This window comes from Barbus barbus (assembly GCF_936440315.1).
Source record: "Barbus barbus genome assembly, chromosome: 9".
Classification (NCBI taxonomy): domain Eukaryota; kingdom Metazoa; phylum Chordata; class Actinopteri; order Cypriniformes; family Cyprinidae; genus Barbus; species Barbus barbus.
The window spans coordinates 11617023-11636754 of NC_136737.1; the positions used below are offsets into that span (position 1 = coordinate 11617023).

At 37.9% G+C, this 19732-nt stretch overlaps 1 protein-coding gene across 1 annotated transcript; it reads right to left on the bottom strand.

Moving 5' to 3' along the window:
* Window positions 1–301: 301 nt before the first annotated feature.
* Window positions 302–19309, bottom strand: LOC306875506 (vasorin-like). The gene is made up of 2 exons (XM_079426133.1): window positions 19124–19309; window positions 302–4335 (listed from the first exon to the last, which is right to left on the bottom strand). Exon 2 carries the CDS (start codon window positions 4300–4302, stop codon window positions 2242–2244), a length of 2061 nt encoding a protein of 686 aa, XP_079282259.1. The 5' UTR covers window positions 4303–4335; window positions 19124–19309; the 3' UTR covers window positions 302–2241.
* Between the last annotated feature and the right edge of the window lie 423 nt (window positions 19310–19732).

Genomic DNA, 19732 nt, shown 5'->3' on the forward strand with positions numbered 1-19732 from the left:
TTGGCTGTATATAATCACACTTTTTACATCCATTTATCAAATAAACAAAAAGAAAATAGTAGCGCTGTCAAACGATTAATTGTAATAACGAATGTTGTAGCTGAATTTTGCTCAATTTTTAGATAATTCCTGAAAAGTTCGTACTGATTTAAACTAAAGCCTGAAAATCTAGGATTAAACCTCAAAATCTAGAACAGTTCAGAAAAGTTAGATTAAATTTGATCTTTGTGGACATGCTGTTTTAATTGCATAGTACTAGCATAACATTTTGGTAGGGAATAACAGTCACAGAAGAGTGGTTTTTCCATTTTATTTTCTCAACAGATGTCACATTTTTCTTCCAAAGAGTACACATTTTTAGATCCAAAAAAAGAGAAGACTTGGCTTTGTGCACAACAAAAGAGAGAAACAACAAGCATCCCAATGCAAGCATGGGACTTGAAAGCGGTTTTGAAAATGTTTCAAATATTTGAAGCCCCTCATGCTGTGTAAAGCTGTTCCTCTTTCCAGTTCAAACATTTAGATGTGCTAGACGCTGACATCTTCAGTGCACATACTGCATACGGTCACAAATATGTGGCGCAGGGCTAAAAAAGGGGCTGCTGAGAATGGGGAGCATTTGACAATTGACCTTTCCTCATTTTGGATTAGATTACTGGCTCCATTTCTCTTAACGCAACTTTACTGCGCCGATAATGCTCATAAACATGCAATTCCACAATGACACTTTTGGCTTAAACACATTCACAATTTCACAGAGAAAAACTATCAGTTGTACTAATTTTACATGGGTCTTGTTATATTATTTTCTGAAGTACATGTAAACGCTTAATGAAGATTCATGGGGAAGCTTATTAATTCAGTTTAACAAATCAAACAAGTTGAAAAAGATTTTTTGGCATAGTATTTTTGAATCATTCAGTACCATGGTATTAGCACCTGATACCATCACTGTACCATAGTATGCTTTTGTTCATAGTCTGGTTGAAACAAATGAGCACAGCCATCTGCATTCAGCTTGGCAACGAATACAAAAAAACCTGGCTTTGAAGACTTTCGCTAGTTTGTCTGTGTTTGGGGTCCGTGAAGCATGAGTACAGGACATTTTTAGAAAGCTGGCATGTAAAAAAACAGCTTTGTTAAAACCGTTTGTTATCCATATCCTTATATAGTACTAGTGTGTTTGTTAATGTGTGGAATTTCTTTGAGGTCAAAAATGGCTGCGGGTGTTTATAGTCTTGCAAAGTGTTTCTTTGTCAGATGCAGGGTGAAGACTGCACTCATGTAAAGTGAGTTTGTTTTCATTTAGAAGTAAAACCATTTTAACTTGTTGCACTCAAGTGAGAGGAGAAAGAATGTTTGCTACAGTCTCATGTTTACAAGTCAAAACAAGCACAACAACTAAACACAAAAAGGGACGTAGAAATGGCACTTAAAGAAAAAGTTCACCCAAAAAATGAAAATTTTGAATTCATTTACTCTCATAAACTCTTCCCAAGCTCGTGTGACTTTCCTTCTACAATAGTTCCATTTTTCATCCATGGAAGACAATTTGGAATGACATGAGGGTAAGTCAATACCAGAATTTATTTTTGGTGAACTGTTCCTTTAAAAATACAAAAGCATAATAACACAGCTTTAACATAACAGCGTAAACTAGACAACGTAAGAAAATGTCTCTTCATGTTTTTTGTTTATTTCACAGCAAATAATCTCCTGTGCAGGCCAGATGGGGTAGAGCAACAGAGGGATGTTTAAAACCTGTTTGAAGCATATTTTAAGAGGCTGATCACTTTCAGCTTCTCTAGGCACCTCTTAGGCACAGTCCCAGTGTCTCTGATCAGTGCAATTTGTTTCTGGACAAAAAAAGTCCAGGCGTCCAGGCATGACCTTTTGACTTCTGTCTACCACTTCCAGAGCCAGCTACACAATTAATGAGCTACCTTTTAAAGAAACCTGTTTTCCAGCCTATCAACACTGGGTTTAGTAATGTTTGGCCATTTCTCAGATAGAGTCTGATATTTATGGTTATAAAAAGGCACTTTAAGGCATCTGTAAAAAAATTAGACGGCAAATGCACCTGGTTTAAAAACTGGCAGTCAATTTAAGCGTTTGGCTGGGATGCATTAAAATTTTCATCAACCCACCAGTCTGTCTAGTGTCTGTATCGCACCCACCTGCAGGAGTCATAGAGCACATTGCCCTCTGTGGGCTGGAGGTATGAATAGCGCAATATGGCTTTTACACACACAAAGGTTTTGTACAAGCTACATTATTGTTGGCTGGACACTGTCCTTGTATTAAAGGTGCCTCATATTCCAAGGTATTTTGCACTAATGATGGGCAGGGGGTGATGTCGGATTGTTTCGGATGTGTCAAACAATTCTCTGGACTGGTTTTTCCTCCCTCTAATTCCAGAGGAGATGTCTCATGTAAGTCCATATCTACTGGAGCCTTGGATCTCTTCCTGCGGCGGATAACCACCACAGTAGCTACGATGGCCACAACCATCACCACCGCTACAGCTGCTATGATGGGTATGAGGGAGGAAGAAGGTTCAGTCTTGTCAACACTTGGCTCATGGGAAGAGGGTGGGATTCCTACTGTGCGAGCCTCCATGCAGGCACTAACTGAGTCATGGGCAGGCTCTCCCAGAGGACTAGCACATACAGAGTAGGTGCTATTTGGCTGTAGCCCTCTAAGCGTGTATTCGGGGTAAGTTGGAGGCACATTCAGCTGTAGTGGCCGTCGGTCAGGACCTGACAAGTTTCGGTAAATCAGACGGATTCCGCGGATGTGTGGTCGTGTGTGGATGTAACGGTGAAGGTCTAATGAAATGGAAGTGCTGGTTATGTGAAGGGAGCTGATTGTGTTGGGCTGGACTGTAGCAATGGTCTCGATAGAAATTCTAGGCGAAGGTGGAGGAAGGAAGCTTGGATTTTGGATCTCACAGTAGAGTCCTGACATTGAAGGTGGACACAGGCAAACAATCGCCCCATTTGAGTCAAATACACATGTTCCCCCATTTAGACAGATATTGGAGGGGCATATAATGTCCTCTTCTTCAGAATCCTCCATGGTTTCTTTGGGGAAGGCAGTGGTCTGGGAAAGAGAGAAGCTGTCTGTGTCTGTTGAGGGCATCTCACTTGGTGGTGCCGGGGGAATGGCATGCGTTGTGCCTGATGGTGTGGTGGAGTTTGTGGGCTTGCTTGTAGTACTGCTTGTCCCAGCGCTTGTTAACTCAATGGTCGTAGTGGGACAGCCAAAATCTTTATGCTCCAACTTGGCCAAAACCTTTCCTGAGTTTATTGGTGGAAAGTGACATCGAGTCTCCTCCATTCTCAGCAGTTCTATTTGAGCATCCTTTACCCATGCTGGAAACCAGGCCAGTGGGCAGAGGCAGTTAAAGGGGTTTTCTGCTGCAGTGAGCTTCTCAAGTTTGGGGAAGAGGTTGAAGAAGCCTTCAGGGAAGCCTTGCAAATTAAGGTTGCTCAAGTCAAGCTCTAGCAAATTAACCAAATTTCGGAAGTCTTCTCGTTTTATGGATCCCAAGGGATTCCCAGTTAAATTGAGGTGTCGTAGGCCACCCATTGCCTTCAGTGTAGGTTGAATCTCTACAAGCAGGTTCTGGGAAACATCCAGAACATGTAGGTTCACCAAGCTGCTTAGCAGCTCCTCATCCAGACTGGTCAGCTGCAGTCCAGCTATTTTAAGAGACTCAAGGTGTGGTGTCTGTAAATCTTCAGGTCCAATAGGTGGGATACTATTATAACTAAGGTCCAAGTGGAGCAGCTTGGGCAGCTGCAAAGCTGGCAACACACTAATCTGATTCCCCTGTAGCTTCAGCTCCAGTAGGTTCTCTAGTCCCTTAAATGCAGCTGGGTGAATGCTCTGAATGCGGTTGCTGTAGAGATACAGCCTTTCCAGGTTGACCAGTCCAGCAAAGCTGTCTTTGGAAATGTGGGTTATATGGTTTGAAGAGAGATCCAGGTTGTGTAGAGAGGAGAGTGGGCTGAACACCCCATCAGGGATTTCACTAAGGGCATTCTGACTCAAGTCCAGCATTACAAGCTCGCCAAGCACTTCAAAGTCCTGCTGTTGCAAGGTGTCGATGTTGTTCTGAAAGACGTAGAGGGTCTTTGTGGGCGAGGGGAAGCCACGAGGCATGTTGCTCAAGTTCTGCTGGACGCAGAAGTTGGCACCAATAGGGCTGCACAGACACTCTTGAGGACATCTGCTGCTCAGAGATCCACACAGAAAGTGAAACAAAATGAGATGAGACAGGGGAGATAATGGCCACATCGTTGATCGCTGTCTAGCCTTTGTGATGGAATCCTGCAATAGAAAAAACAGAAACCCAATGTCAAAACTTACATAGATGATCTTTTATTCTACATATGAGTTTGCACATTATTGGGCCTTTGACATAGGTGTCCTGTCCAATCCTGCAGAGTTTAACTCCAGCCCTAATTGAACACATCTGAAACAGCAAACCAAGTTTTTCAGGGCCTCTACTATAAGCTTTCATTGATGGAGCAGATAGGGGCCCTCCAGGAGCAAGGCTGGACACCCCTGGCCTATGCAGATCATGGTAATATTAATAATAAACATTTCAGTGTTTGATGCTCAGATGGTTCTCCATGCTAAACCATTTTGGTACTCTTTTGGAACCATGCAAAATGTAAAATTTGGGTCCTGAACCATAACCAGTTTTGAACAATTCCTTTACATGGCTTAAACAGAAAATGGCACACTTGAAGCTTTTGTCAAGGCTTTGAAACTCCATCCTTACACAGAGAAAACAACAACCATCATGCAGGGCAATCCTCCAGTTGTGATGACCAGAATTGTCATGCCCAATGTAACTTTGATATTTAAATTACACAAGTACTGCAGGTTAAAAAAATAAAAATAAAAGCTTGGTCTGAAATGCTCTGGCAGAAAGTTTGTAAGTGTTTTTGAGTGAGTTCTGAATTAGCCACTGGTGCCTCCTTAGTAAAGATGAATAAACTGGTTCATGACACTATAATTGACGCTTATGTCATGGTGTGGCTAAACAACTTTTGCCTTTATTTTCCTTCGGCATTTTCTGAGATCATCCAACAATGGCTGTGGTATATGGCCCAGCTGACCAAATGTCTGTTGACCTGCCTTGCACTCAGTTTCACCCTTTCCACTGTTTGCTTAATGAGTTAATCTCAGAGAGTTTAGACCTCATCCCAAAATATGTCCTTGGAGCAGCCCACCCAGCGTTTCAATGCCCAGCACACACACAAACCTGGAGATTCTTCACTGACACAATTTTTATTGTCTAAACAGCTTTCTAAAAGTGAAAATAATAAATAATATCTAGTGGTGCCCCTTAATTTTCAATGAAAGTCCTTGTGTTATTTTGTGTGTGTCCCTTTTTCGTGATTGTTCTACAATCTCTTTGATTTTCTAGTGAACAAAGGCTTAGGCCAAGCCTCTGCCATCTTCTCCACTGCTGATATAACAATGTGTATGTTTGTGAGTACAAAGAATAGTTTACTGTTCTAACAAGAGTCCTGGCTGCTAAAGGGCCAGTCTATTGAGGGAGATGAACAACCATTAGTTTGGCAGGTACACTCACTCTTTTCATCCTTTTTTCTGCCCGAGTTTCCTTTTGTGAGCCTCTTTTTCTCATATCAACCATTTATCTTTTTTCTCTGACCCTTCGTTGCCTCCTCTCATTGGAGGGCAATGGCTTAGTTATTAGGACAGCTTGTAGTTATATTTACTCACAGTCTTGTGATCATATTTGCTCACTCTGTTTTGTTTTTTGATCTGATTGAAGAAGCCTGTTTGACTCTATTGTGTCTCTGTGTTTTGGAATATGATATCTACTTATTAGCTGGTCTAAGCTAGTCATTGGCTGGTCGACCTGGAGTCACTTTCCAAAAAGTAGCTTGACCAGCTAGATTGTTACTGGTGTAAGTTGGTCTACCAGCTAATTGCCAGCTGATATCAGCTAGAAACCAGCTACTATGATTATGATTAGATTATCTGAATTTGGTCCAATTATTAAAACTGTAATTATTCTACTGTTTCATCTTAGTCAGATAATTCATCTTTCATCCCTCTCCAGCTTATTTGATATATATTTAGCTTTTGATATTTTAGCCACTGCGCTTTCAGCTGCAGTTTTAAACATCTCTTGTATGTTTTGGCTTTCCATTCAATTTTCCTTCTTGCTATATAATGTGTTTGGACTCTCTACAGGTTGCTTGCCTTTTGAAACTAGAGCTTTCATTAAAGGGGGTTGCTACCTTCCCGTCTTTTCTCTCCTGTCTTCTCTTGCCCTCCTTCCATTCTCCCTTTCTTCTCTGGCATATGCACAATCCCACCGGCACGGCAGGAATTTTGCAATAACCCTAAAAATCCATTTTCATCACAGGAAGGCATGGGGCCTCCTAAGGGTTTGACATTTCTCTCTCACTCTTTCTTTATTTGTTTCAGGGTTCATGTACTTGTTTGCCAATCGTCTGTCAGAACTGATTGCATGAAAACAGGTTTGATGAGGATGGCCTGAGGTGCAGAAGGAGGTCACAGGTGAAGCAGAGCTCAATGTCATCAAGACTTTTGTTTTCTTTGTAGGTCACACATTAGAGTGATCTTAATCTTAGTCACTGATTTAATAACAAATGTAGAATGCTACAGAATGCTATTTATGAAGGGATTGTTAGAGACAGTTCACCCAAAAACGAAAATTTCATTAGAATGTATGTTCCTATAGCTTCACAAAAGAAGATTTTTTTTTTTGTCCATACAATTCAAACAAAGTTGTTTGGACCCCTCATTGTACAGACAAAATTCAAATTTTAAAAATTTGAATTCATAGACCTACGTACTAATCATCCACTGGAATACCACAGTTAGCAGAAGCTAGAGATTACGGTTTATAAAGTTTTAAATATGAATATTTTTCTTACAAAAACACATTGATTTGCTTCAAAGGGCCTTTATTAAACCCCCAGAGCTGTGCACTTTCTTATGATGCATTTATGCACTTTTATTAGACTTCAAAATCTTAAACCCCATTTACTGCCACTGGAAGAGCCAGGGCATTTTTTAATATAACTCGGATTGTATTCGTCTGAAAGTAGAAAGTCATATACACCTAGGATGGCTTGAGGGCGAGTAAATCATGGGGTGATTTAATTTTTTTGGGTGAACTATCCTTTTGACATTAAGTCAGTCTGATGATTTATGGCACTCTTTTAGCCTCTCGTCAGACACATGAACACTGGCATGCTTACACACACCCAAAAATCAACACACAGGTATCACTCCAACACACACAGACACACACTCTCTCTGGGTTTGGCTCAGCGTTTTTTTTATTTATAAGTCATGAATGATTAATGAATGCCCAGCTGAATGAGAAATTAAAAAAAAAACATCTGTTTGTATTCTCTCTTATTAGACTTCTTATTACTTCTGACAAGAATGTTTTTAATTAGTAAGTGATGAGAAAGAGGACTTGGAAAGGAGGATAAAACAAGATTTAGAAACTGGAAAGACACAATATGAGATGCATCGAATAACCTTGTTTACAGAGTATTTGTGTAGGTTTTGTTTTTCACTCATTCCTTTTCATCCTTTATACTTCCTTGAAAAACTGCTTTTGAATGGCAAAGTTCTTACTAAATCTAGCCAAAACCAAAAGCTTAGACTAAACCCTGCAAAGAGGCTAAGAAAGTATGTGTGTATTTTGTGAATGTGATCATCACAAAGAGATTCCAGAAACAGCGAAACAGTTGTTGGGGAATAAACTAAACTAACTAAAAGGTATGGACATACTCTAGCACTGGGAAGTAATTCATTTTTAGTGATTCAGTATATTCTTTTAAATGAACCAGTACAAATATGATTTTCTGATTCAATTTAAACTTTGTGTAGATGTCCCTGTTCGGCTTTTATCTCAATTTTAAGTATTATGTTAAATACTACTGTTAATGAACCAAAATAATTAAATAGGGGTGTTGGTAGTTAGTTGTTAGTTTGCCTAGTCCAGTTACAGTTAAATACTCTATATCTGTATATATGATACCTGTTATTTGATTTCAGAGATACTGAATAAAATATTCCCTTAAGTAGGTAGCCTACTGCAGTTAGCTACTTAACGTTGGTAGATTGTGGTGTAGCTATGTTTGCTAGACATTTATCTATATCACAACCAACTAATACAAATATTAAGCTACAGTTTTTGCAGTTAGCTTGTGGTAGCCTATAGCTAAACAGTAGCTTGTATTATAGCTAACTGCTAGTTAGCAGCTTGCAGTGTTGCTAACTATATTTAGCTAAAAATGTGTTAGTAGCTTGTAGTATAGCTAAATATTTTTGGTTAGTAGTGTAGCTAACTGCGTAATGCTAGTAGTTTGCGATTTAACCAACTACTTATTCTAGTAGTTGTAGTGTAATTCCTTTTTCTAAATAGTAGCTTGGCCTGTGTGGACACACACACTCACACACTGATAGTTTCACTGTTAGGTGTGAATATGTGTTCCTTTAAATAACATAATAGTTTTGAAAGTAGTAATGCTACTTTCCTGAGATTACTCAGCCACACACACACATATTGACACACAGATAAATACATGTTTCCGTCAGCAGCTCCTAAACACAGCTGGATTGTGTTACCCAGAATGCATTAGGACGGTCTCTCCGGGTGACAGCGCACTCACGTTAAGTAACAGTTTTGCGATTAGGGGAGGGGGAGGATTTCAGGGAGGGAAACCAAAAGAGAAACAGGCATGTGCAGTTAAATGTGGATTCTGTACGAGTGTGCACATGCCTGTTAGCAGCTGTTTGTGTTTACGCATACTTGAATCAAGCTCATGAACATGTGGCTGATTTAAAATACAAAACAGATTCATCAGGGCAACTGTGATTTTCCTCATGCTTCACTTCAACCACAACAGCAGCGTCTAAAGCAGAGCTAGAGCCAAATCTTTGCTGTCCTAGCATTAAAATCACAAATAAGTTCGCTTCAGTATCTTAATTCTTTCTCGCTTAGACATCAATGAGACTAAATGCAAAGCAAACAGAGACTACAAAACCAAATGATCTGAGCTCTGCTATCTACATTAATGTTATAGCGCTAGCTTACCATATGCCAACAATTTTCAGCATTTGCAACCAATCTTTTTTGAATGGACTTTAACCATTGGGAATTGATTGAATCATGAAAAGTGGCATTATAGTACCATAACCATTTTGCCTCTTTTATATATTAACCAAAAATATGTACGGCCTTGATGACATCAGCAGAACAGGAAAGTCGTTTAAGAGGCGAAGTCATAGTACTATGATTATTGTAATATTTATTTTATATTACAAATATATCATTCGTAAAATACATTAATGCAATAAAATATTATATAAATAATATAAAAAACAAATCGTGAAAAATAGCAAGAATAGCATTTTGTATATCTTGTGCTTTAAAAAAAAGCCAAAAATCAATGTGCTGAAATGTAATCTTCAAAGACCCAACTTAAGAATGAGCTCAAATATTTCTTTCTTTTACAGTAAACCCAAGGTTATGCAGGAAAAAAAAAACAAAAAAAAAAACTTAAAAACTTTTTAAAGGGTAAATTCACTGATTATAACCCAGATTTGTATTCATAGAGAGAAAAAATAGGTCCTATTGCTTAGAGTTTGCTTCTTAAGTTCAGGAGACTTAAGGTCATTGCATACAGAGTCTGAAATTTCCGTCCAAAAGTTTTACACGTTAAAAAAAAAAAAATGACCTCACGTTGTGTCAATCACATTTACACACTGCCTCTGAAACTTTCATCCGTCATAAAAAAAATTGGATCAGGTTCGATTTTTTGCATTTTCACATCCGTAGCATGCATTTTGATAGGAAAGGATGACGAATACGAAAAAATGCAAAAACACATGCGAAAATTTCGGTGTGCAAGGACCTATTTAGTTATTTCTAATTTTAGTATCAAGTTTCTCAGATGTTTCTCCTTAGGAAAAATATAAGTAGACACAACTGAGACATGAGAAGGAGTCCAAACTGGGAATTGGCTGTGAGAACATGGACAATCTCTATATTGTCTTGCTGTAATTGCTTTCAAGACACTATTATAAAAATGTTTTATTGCTCAGAGGTTGCTCTTTCTTTCTTTTTCTTTTTGGTTACAATGTTTTTTTTTTTTACCTTTAATAGGAAGGACAGCAGGAAGAGAGACAGGAAACAGTGGGAGAGGTGAGAAGAGAACAGAGGTAGGAAAGTACCTTTAGCTGGGACTCAAACTCATGCTGTCTTAGGTGCAGTTGTGCCTTCATATTTGATCTGCTGCCAAGGCTGACAAAACTTACTTTACGCTCAGGATACTTAAACACCGCTCGCTGTCCTTTCCCGATCCTGTCCTCTCTCTCTCTCTCTCTCACTTCGCTTCCTGTCTACAATACTCTCCTATCCTAATAAAAAGGCAAAAATTACAAAACTAAATCTAAAAAACTGTGTTTATACAAATGGTAATCAATACACCAAAAAACATGGTTACTACACATTTACTACAGTAAAATCATGGTTAATTTTTGTAAGGGGTAAATAAATGGTGTGTATTATTTTTCTCCGGTACCTAGACCAAGACAGTCCTGTTTATTTGTCAGCGAAAATCCATAAAAACGTGGACTTTTAACAACTCCAGGGCTTTTTTTTTTTTTGTATCCTTGCTCATGGACAGTCTAAAATCATTGAGCCCATGTAGTGCATTATGGGTGTTTACGTTTTCCTACCTTTTTTCACTTGAGTGCTTTTTCTCTGTTTCTCTATTAGTGTAGCATCAATTTAAAGGCGCAAATGTAATTTATTAATGTTACAATGTCAAAAATTTAGGTTCCAATATCTTTAGACTATTATGAAATAACCATAATTAGAAAGTAGTTTCACCCAAAACACACACACACACACACACACTTCAAGGCCTCCAGACAAACACTCTCTCAAATACACACAAAAGACACTAAAAAGCGGAGAGTGGCTTAAACCAAGTGCAATAAAGGTAGGCCGTCCTCCCCCAACTTTACCCAGGACCTGCAGGCAGTTCAAGTTACAATCTTCTCTGTGTGCATGTGCACACCTGCTAGCCATGCACATCCGCAGAGACACCGCATTTCTGTGTGAAATTTGAGAAACTTAACAAGACAAAAGACCAAAGTAGACCAACTTTCACATGCCGCTGACACACGCCAGCCTGTCATATACTGTTACAAAGGTGCCTATCTATCTATCTATCTATCTATCTATCTATCTATCTATCTATCTATCTATCTATCTACTGTGGTAAAAACTATGCCTGGAAACAGTAGCATGTCTGGCACGAGAAGCATTTTAAGATGGGTGTGTTTATGAAAGATGTCATTTGTTGTTCTTAGCATCCTTTTGTGTTGCACATTTCTTTCTGAAGGGATGAATTTAAAAGGTCAGTGCGTTTGCAACTTGGTTGCCTGCAATATGTTGCTGCTATGACTAGCATGCTGTTAGGTGGCATAATCCGAAGCAATGACATCGCGTGTGCATGATTCATATTTCCTCTGTGCATCTCTCTTTATGAATATGCGCTACAAAAAGTACAGGTTTTTTACACTCATCCATAAAACACGACGAATTTAGATCAGAAAAACATTTGCATACAGATATTAAGACTTGTTTAGAGTTTATTTTCATATTCCATTGGGCAAAGAAGTAATTTGCTATGGTGTAGTTAAATTACATTTTAATTTTATTATAAGATTAAATATAAAGTTATATTTATATTTATATAGTAATGCTATGGTTATGAAATGCTCCAAACTGACTGTAATGAGTTATATGAACAACTTTTATGATGCTTTATAGGTCTATCTCTTTTAAAGCTTGAAAGCCTATTCATTGTAACTACATGCAAAATAGCTTGGAAAACAGGCCTCAAATATTAATATCCTTTCAATTATCATCTTAAACACTCATTAAAACTTCCAAATACACATTCAAAGTCTTCATTAACATTAAATACATGAGATATTAACATATGAATATTATATTAATATAAAAATTCATATATATATATATATATTATGGCATTTATTGGAATTTTCTCTAGAACTGTACCAATAAAGTGTGCAATCTATGAAGAGTGAGGGAGAACTGTTTGTACTCGTCTATACATGTCTCTTTCTCTCTTGCGCTCTCTCTCTCTCTCTCTCTCTGTGCAGGTGTAGTTTTTAAGCTCTGTTTTTCTGGCTTACCTTCAGACTAAATCTGTGTGTAATAGCGTTAATAATAACAGCATTCACCTTGACATCTCTCAAAGAAAAACAATCACACACACACACACCATACAACAATATTTATCTGACAGAGGTGAACACTTGTACACCTGCTAAACACATTCAGCAACAAGTTATTCAAGTTAACGCATGCTTTTTTGTTACTCCGTGTACTACGTAACACATAATAGGTGTCAAAACGTTGCTGGCCTGACGCCATAGATCTTAATGCCACGACTCATATGCAAGTAAACAGATTTCAGGCGCTAGTGTCAGTCAGTTAAATAGTTTTAAACTGATCTGCAGTCAAAGAGTCCAGCAGATGTTTACTCACACTGCACGAGAGAGAAACTAAACTAAACCAAAAATAAACCAACTATTTCATAGAAAAAGAGCAGTTTTTACTTCAAATTAGTTTGACTATGAATTGAATGTGAACCTAAAGTTGAACATGAATTGAATTGAACTGAGCTAGATAAAGAGAAAATGACTACATAGAAAATATTAATTTGAATTTGAATATGAAACTGATGAATGTGAACGAGAAGTGAATTAGCCTGAATTAAGGGAAAAATATTGCATGGAAAGTCATGCTAGTTATGTACAATCAATTAATTTGAATTTGAATATGAATTAAATGTGAACCTGAAGCTGGGGTCCTGTGCAGTTAATGGGTGCCATCACAATGCGAGTCCAAACAGCTGATAAAAGTCCATCAATTAATGTCTTTTTGAAGCGAAAAAGCTGCATGTTTGTAAGAAACAAATTCATCATTAAGATGTTTTTTAACTTTTAACTGTTGCTTCCAGCAAAAATACACAGTCCTCTCTATCCATAAAATTGCTTTATCCAGTGAAAACATCAGCCTCTCTGAATCAGGAGAGAAATATGCACAGATTAAGCACTGTTTACAAAGAAAACAGTTGGTGCATTTTGATATGAGAGGAAAACAGGTGTTTATGGATCATGGACTTTTAATCGGAAGCGACAGTTTGAAGTTAAAATCATCTTGACGAATTTGTTTCTTGAAAAACACAGCTTTTCGCTTCTCAATATGTTAATTGATGGACTGGAGTTGTGTGGATTATTGTGACATTTTTATCAGCTGTTCGTCAAATAAGTTTTTATTTAGTCTTCGAAAAACCTTGCAATATTCACAAGTTGCAGATTAATTTTCTTATATGCACACAATAAACAAACTTAAAAAAATAAATGTAACACCTCTTCCCCGGCCTGTTAATATACAATACAGTGACATTCAAAAACAACTTTTAAGTTACAATCCACTGCATTAAGGAATAGAAATCCTGCGTTTTCATCAGCTGTTTGGACTCCCATTCTGACGGCACCCATTCACTGCAGAGGATACATTGTTGAACAAGTGATGTAATGCTACATTTCTCCAAATCTGAATTTGAATATGAATTTAGTGTGCCTGTAGTTGAAAGTAAATGAATTGAACGTAGTGCAAAAAGGAGAAAACTCATGGCTGGGACGTGCTGGAACAAATCGCCCCACTGCCCCCTTTTTGCCCCACAGGGGGTGTCCTGTCTTCTGACCAGCTGTGTCAGCTTGAATGTTTTCTGTGTCAGGGGCTCTAAACACTTCAGTCTCTCAAACCAAATCTCAAATCTGAAATACTGTACATTTCTGCACAATTTCTTGGCCATTAATCAAATAATCACATTTGTGATACTGAGCATATGATCTCCTTTGTTGAAAAGGTCAGATGTTCTTGCTTCCACTGAAACACAAGATGCTCTTTACCCAAAACTCTGTTCATACAACTCAAATGCCTTTAAAACAAAGCCATAAAAAACAAAAAACAAAATATTACAAAATCAACACATACAGTAAGCGCTGTTTAGAGCTCAACACCTCAGTCCTGAATTACATAGCAGATCTATTTTCAACTGACAGCCCATTAAAACAAATAAACGAATGTGATACCAGACTCAGTTCAACTCCAGTGATGGTGAGGTGTGTTGGAAAAAGACCAAATCAATTTCTCTGCCTGTCCTGACCTGTTTGTACCATGCACAGTGACATTGGGGCCCCCTGTGAGAACATTTACCTCCTTTGAACGATGTAGCTGTTGCTTGTAATGTATAGACATGGTGTAAGCGTGGCTAAAGTAACTAAATACTATAGGGAAGTTCTCTGTCACTCTCCAGCACACTGATCTGTTTGTGTGCTGTTCCAGCTCACTGAAAAGCAATGAAAGACAGTCCAATACAATGTGTGTGTGTGTGTTTAAAGGCTTATCTGATCCTGTACTGGCAGTCTGCTGATGAATTTGTTCTAAGTCCATTCAGTTGTGGCACTGATCGATTAAAGAGTACAAGTGACCTCAGTGTGACTCTATCAGTATTCTCATGTTAGTTTTGTGACTTTGCCGTGTGACTATACAGAGGGATTAGCCATTCATAATAGATGTCACTTACATCTCAAAAGGATAATTCTGTCATCATTTACTCATAACATAATATCATAATGTCTTTCTTCAAAATGATTTTTTTCCCTCATACAATGAAAGTCAGTGGGCTCCAATGTTGTTTGGCCAAAGAAAAGTTTTAAAAAAGATTTAAAGATTTTATTTTTGGATAGAATTGACTTTTTTTTATTCAACCATCCGTGAAAGTTTTTTTTAGCTTATAAGAGTTTTAATGTTTTTGAAAGAAGTCTGTTATGCCCACCAATGCTGCATTTATTTGCTCAAAAATACAGTAAAAAGAGTTTGCGAAAATATATGCATAGTTTGTCACTTTTGGTCAATTTAATGCATAAAAAAACTTGACTTTTTGAACTTTTGAACGCAGTATGTATTTTTGAGCATCTTCTTTACCAGTCATGTACATGTTTAGTGCATGCTTGTTTTATAACTCACTGCTGCAGCTTTAATGTAACACATGTTGCAGCCAAAGTAATCATAGAAGCAGATCACTTTGATCAAACAGCATTTTCCTGAGTAACTGCGTTTGAAGGACGGCAGACGGATATTTGCTGTTCTTAACTTGTGAAAACCTGAACACCACCCAACAGACACAGCCAAAGGCCATAACTCTGTCCTTAAGCGAATAACAAGAAAAAAAAATATATATATATTAAAAAGAGTGGAAGGTGTTCTTAGTGCACCTGGGAGAGACGTTTTACTTGCAGAGTATGTATTCTTAAAGGTAAATTGTGTAATGTCCTCTCAAAAACTGCAAAACAGTGATTGTGTTCAAACAGGTTTCTCCTATTACCTTCTATTGGTTGGATAAACAGAGAGCTCCACTCCAAACTCACACTATTGGTTGAGCTAGTTTTGCTATGTGCTGCTGGTTGGAATGTGCACCCCCCCCCCCCCCCCCCCCCCCAAAAAAAAAAAAAACAGAGTAGATGTTTTGAATCCCCACTTCTCAGGGGATTCAATCAAGAAATGGCTTTTGTATACCTGTCTCTCTGCATATTAAGAAAGTATTGAAGAGTAGCATCCAGTCTTATTCAAACTTATTGCTAACAATGTTCTGACCTCATATGTGTGTGCGTTTATTTTTCTTTGTTTCTCTTGGCATTGGCTCTTGCCTTCACTCTGTTCATGATCACACACACACAGCAGGGCTACAATCTAAACTCTGTTTTTACAAGTGGACACCATGGCAGAACATACATAAAATAAATCCTAAAAGCCACATCATGAGATAATACAGTACTTGAGCTTTCCATCACCAGTCTTTTTATCTTATCTCTTGTCAAAGGTGGTGGGGAAGCTTATATTTAAGCTGGATTTATATTAAATACAATTAAAAAACACAATAATCTAAATCATAGTAATGATCAGCAATATTTTAGTCAATATAATGCCTGTGAAGCTTCTGAAAATGTATTTAAGTGACTACTTTTAGTTATTTCCAACACTCCAGGTCCAAAACTAAGTTATTACCAAAACTGACCAAGTTTAGTTTTTGAAGAAAACTTCAAACTCAAAAAGGTCACAATTTGCATTGTACATTTTATGAAGAACATGGAGATTCTCTCTAATTTGGACGATATTGATATGATTGTTTATTATATATTATTTTTGCTGCTTCTGTTTGTGTTCCTGAGAAGGTAATCGTCCTAATTCAGATATATTTTAGGTTGCTATGGAATCTACGAACATCAAACTTTTTGAGTGGATTTTTGAGGTACAATTTGAGGTAAAATGTGTTAAACAGTAGCTAAAAGCATAATAAAAGAATAAAATAAAAGAAATAATAATAATACTAAAAGAACATACAAGCGTTAGGAAATACACTGAACTTGTTCTGAGCTCTCTGACACTAGTAAGGTTGAATGTTGTCCCACTGTTTCATGCTTAATGCTCCTGTATTGCAACTCTTTGTTTACCCAACACTTCAAGGAGGAAGAAACCAAAGGAAAATCAAATCCCAGTCTTAGTAGGAGGGCTCATGCTTTGGCAGTCACTAATGCAACATATTTTTGTGATTTTGAGTGATCAGTATAATCCAAACGAGAAGTGACGTGTTACTAGAGTTTCCATCTGACCTTTAATAACAGCCAGAGTCACACTAAAGACATGAAAGGCCCAATCTTTACAATCAAAGTGTTTCTAACTAAATAACCTTCAGATGTCAGACACTTGACTCTACCGCAGACTAATTAAGGCCAATCTTAATTTAGCATCTGCACACACTTATTCCTGCTCGCTGTGTCTTAACGTCCATCATGCAGTTATTAACTGTGACTGGGAAGCTCCTTTTGAGACACTCCCCTATTTATTTGTCATGGTGGCATGACCCAAGCACTTATTAGCTGACCCTAAGGATTAGTCCAAGCCTGGCCAGGGGGGGTTAAGCCTTCACCTCCGAATGCCCACTATAACATCCCACCAGTCCCTTTAATTAAATTGCTGAGACACAGCATCAGGAATGTTTGCCCGTGCTTTTTGCTTGCTCTCCTTCTATATCTCTGTCTTTGCTTTTCTCATACGCTCATCCCTCTTTTGTAGCCTAAGTGCCCCCTTCGTGTTTGCCTCTCCCAAATGATGACTGGCAGCCTGCCAGCTGATCTCTAAGTCTAACCGAACAAAAATGAGAAGAACGTGTTAACATGCTTTCTACAGTTATTATCACACATTACATAAGGAATGCAGCCCAGATTACTAATGACGGATCAGATTTTACTCGCAGCTGGGTTCTTGGTCTGCTTTGACGTCATTCATAAACAATATCTCACTAAACAAGCAAATAATATCTTGGGTTTTCTGAAAGGGTCAGTTGAGTACAGTACGAATGTGTGCTTATGCAATCTGCTAAACTGTTCAAACGTCTTCTGCACAAAGCCCAAAAAATAAAGGTTCTTCAAAGTGTTCTCAACTCTTCCAGAAGAGTATATTAAGTTCTTGAGATGCTTATGTGGTTCTGATGGTTGAAGATTAAAATCGTTTGCTACATTATAGGATCTTTAGACCTGCCAGCAAAATATGGTTTTCTAAAGGACATTCTACAGATTAAAAAGCTAAAGTCCTCTTTAGAGAGTGTGCACTCTTAAAAACAGGTTATTTACTCGCATTGATGCTTCCATGAAGAATATTTACCAACCATTGGATCTTCACTTTAAGAAAAGTGGTTCTTTTAAGCACTGTTCACTGGGAGGTTCTTTGGGAAACCAAAAAAGGTTCTTCTTTGGTATTTTTTTAAGACTGTATGCTAAAACCTGTATAATAGGTAACTTCACAGATGCTACACCTCATATTGTGATAATCTGGGTATTTAAAGGTTATGACCATTTCAGCGTTTCCTTCAGACTTCTAACCAACCACTGAGCAATGAAAAGTGGCATACAGCTGAGGAGGCTTACCAGAACTATTCAGAATCATTCAAATGAATGGCCAAAATCTCAGCATGTCACTCAACCCTTGCTGTAAAGTACTTCTTAATAGAGTCCTCCACAAAACCTTTCTTCTCAACTGTCGAGGTGTCTTTGAAGCAACACAAATAATGTGTTTAAAAGCCAGAATAACTGAGCATAATCTACTATACACCCCATGCACTGTTTAATATAACTTTTATATAACTTAAATTACGCTATGATACTTTGCTGCTCTTGATGGTCTTTCGCAATGTTGTCTTGTGGCGTCCCAGCAATGTTTATGTGATATAGTCTATTTGTGCTGTCTAAAGGTGATGTAGATTGATAGCACTTTGTTTTTGTAGATGTGCAGACCGATAATGAACAGAACTGTTGTGGTTATCTCCTCAGCAGTACGCGACTAACGTTTAATCTTTGTGGTTAAAAGCACACATTGGTGTTTTTGCAATCTGTTCACACATGCACATAGCTAAAACCACTCAAACCGTAATTAGGGATGTCAGCCCCAAAACACACCGCCATATTTGCACATACAACAGAATGTAATAAATATGTAATGTAGTGTATGTAATAGGCTATATAATATAGCCTAATACATAAAAGTGTTGTTGTACTTTATTCACATTCTAATAACTTTCTGACTCACTATTAAGGTTTCTCGCTTCAAACTAGCATGCATTCATTGTGTTTGTGTTTATTATGAGGGATAATGAGATACTTTAATTCACAACCATACATCACAGACAAGAAGTTCTTGCACAATATGATATATTGACTTCGGTTACCTGGTACGAAGAGCATAATTTTAAAACAGGAGTGCTTTAGTGAATTAAAAATGAATTCCATATTATTATTTTCAGTGCAACACACTAAAATGTTTTGTGCAACCCATTTAGATCTATTAAAGAAGCCCTAAAGATGGCAGATTTACATTGTCATATTCAGCGAGCATCCATAAATAATTCGTTGCAGTGCTTACCTGTAAAATGCGAAACGGGACCGTGCGTTGTTTTATCCACAAGAGACCACGTAGCGCAATAAAATAATGTCTTTAAAGACTCTTGTACGGTCATTTATTAGTGAAGGGAAGCTCTGACACACATCACCATACGGCGCACATACGGAGCCTCCCCGTTCCGTACAGGTTGCGTCCAGCCAGACGTCTGAACTTCAGGAACACGGTGGTGTTTTTACTGAATGGCAGAAGCGCAACACCTCCAGAGTTTTAGGAAGGAGGAGCAAAACTCTTCAGGCTTGACACAACTCTCCGTCGCCGGACTGTGGTGACAAGGGGTATGTTCCCAATACTAGAAATATGCAGTGTAGCCTACACTACTGTGCGTATGCAGTGGCACATTTCTTTAAGGTGCGGTCACATTATTTCGCGGGCAAAACTTGTCATTGTTAATTCTCAGTATAGTGTAGATGTATGAAGCACAGCTCACACAACTCATTTCCCTTATAATCACGTGATTATACTGTGTAATACTGTATAAAGTAGCTACTTTTCTTATAGTGAAAGTGTAATAACCATGGTTTTTGTTTCTTCTTATTTTCTGGCGTATTAATTAGCTACAATTTGTATAAC

Coding starts and splice junctions, on each gene's coding strand:
- LOC306875506 (XM_079426133.1), bottom strand. CDS start 4,302: ATGTGGCCATTATCTCCCCTGTCTCATCTCATTTTGTTTCACTTTCTG.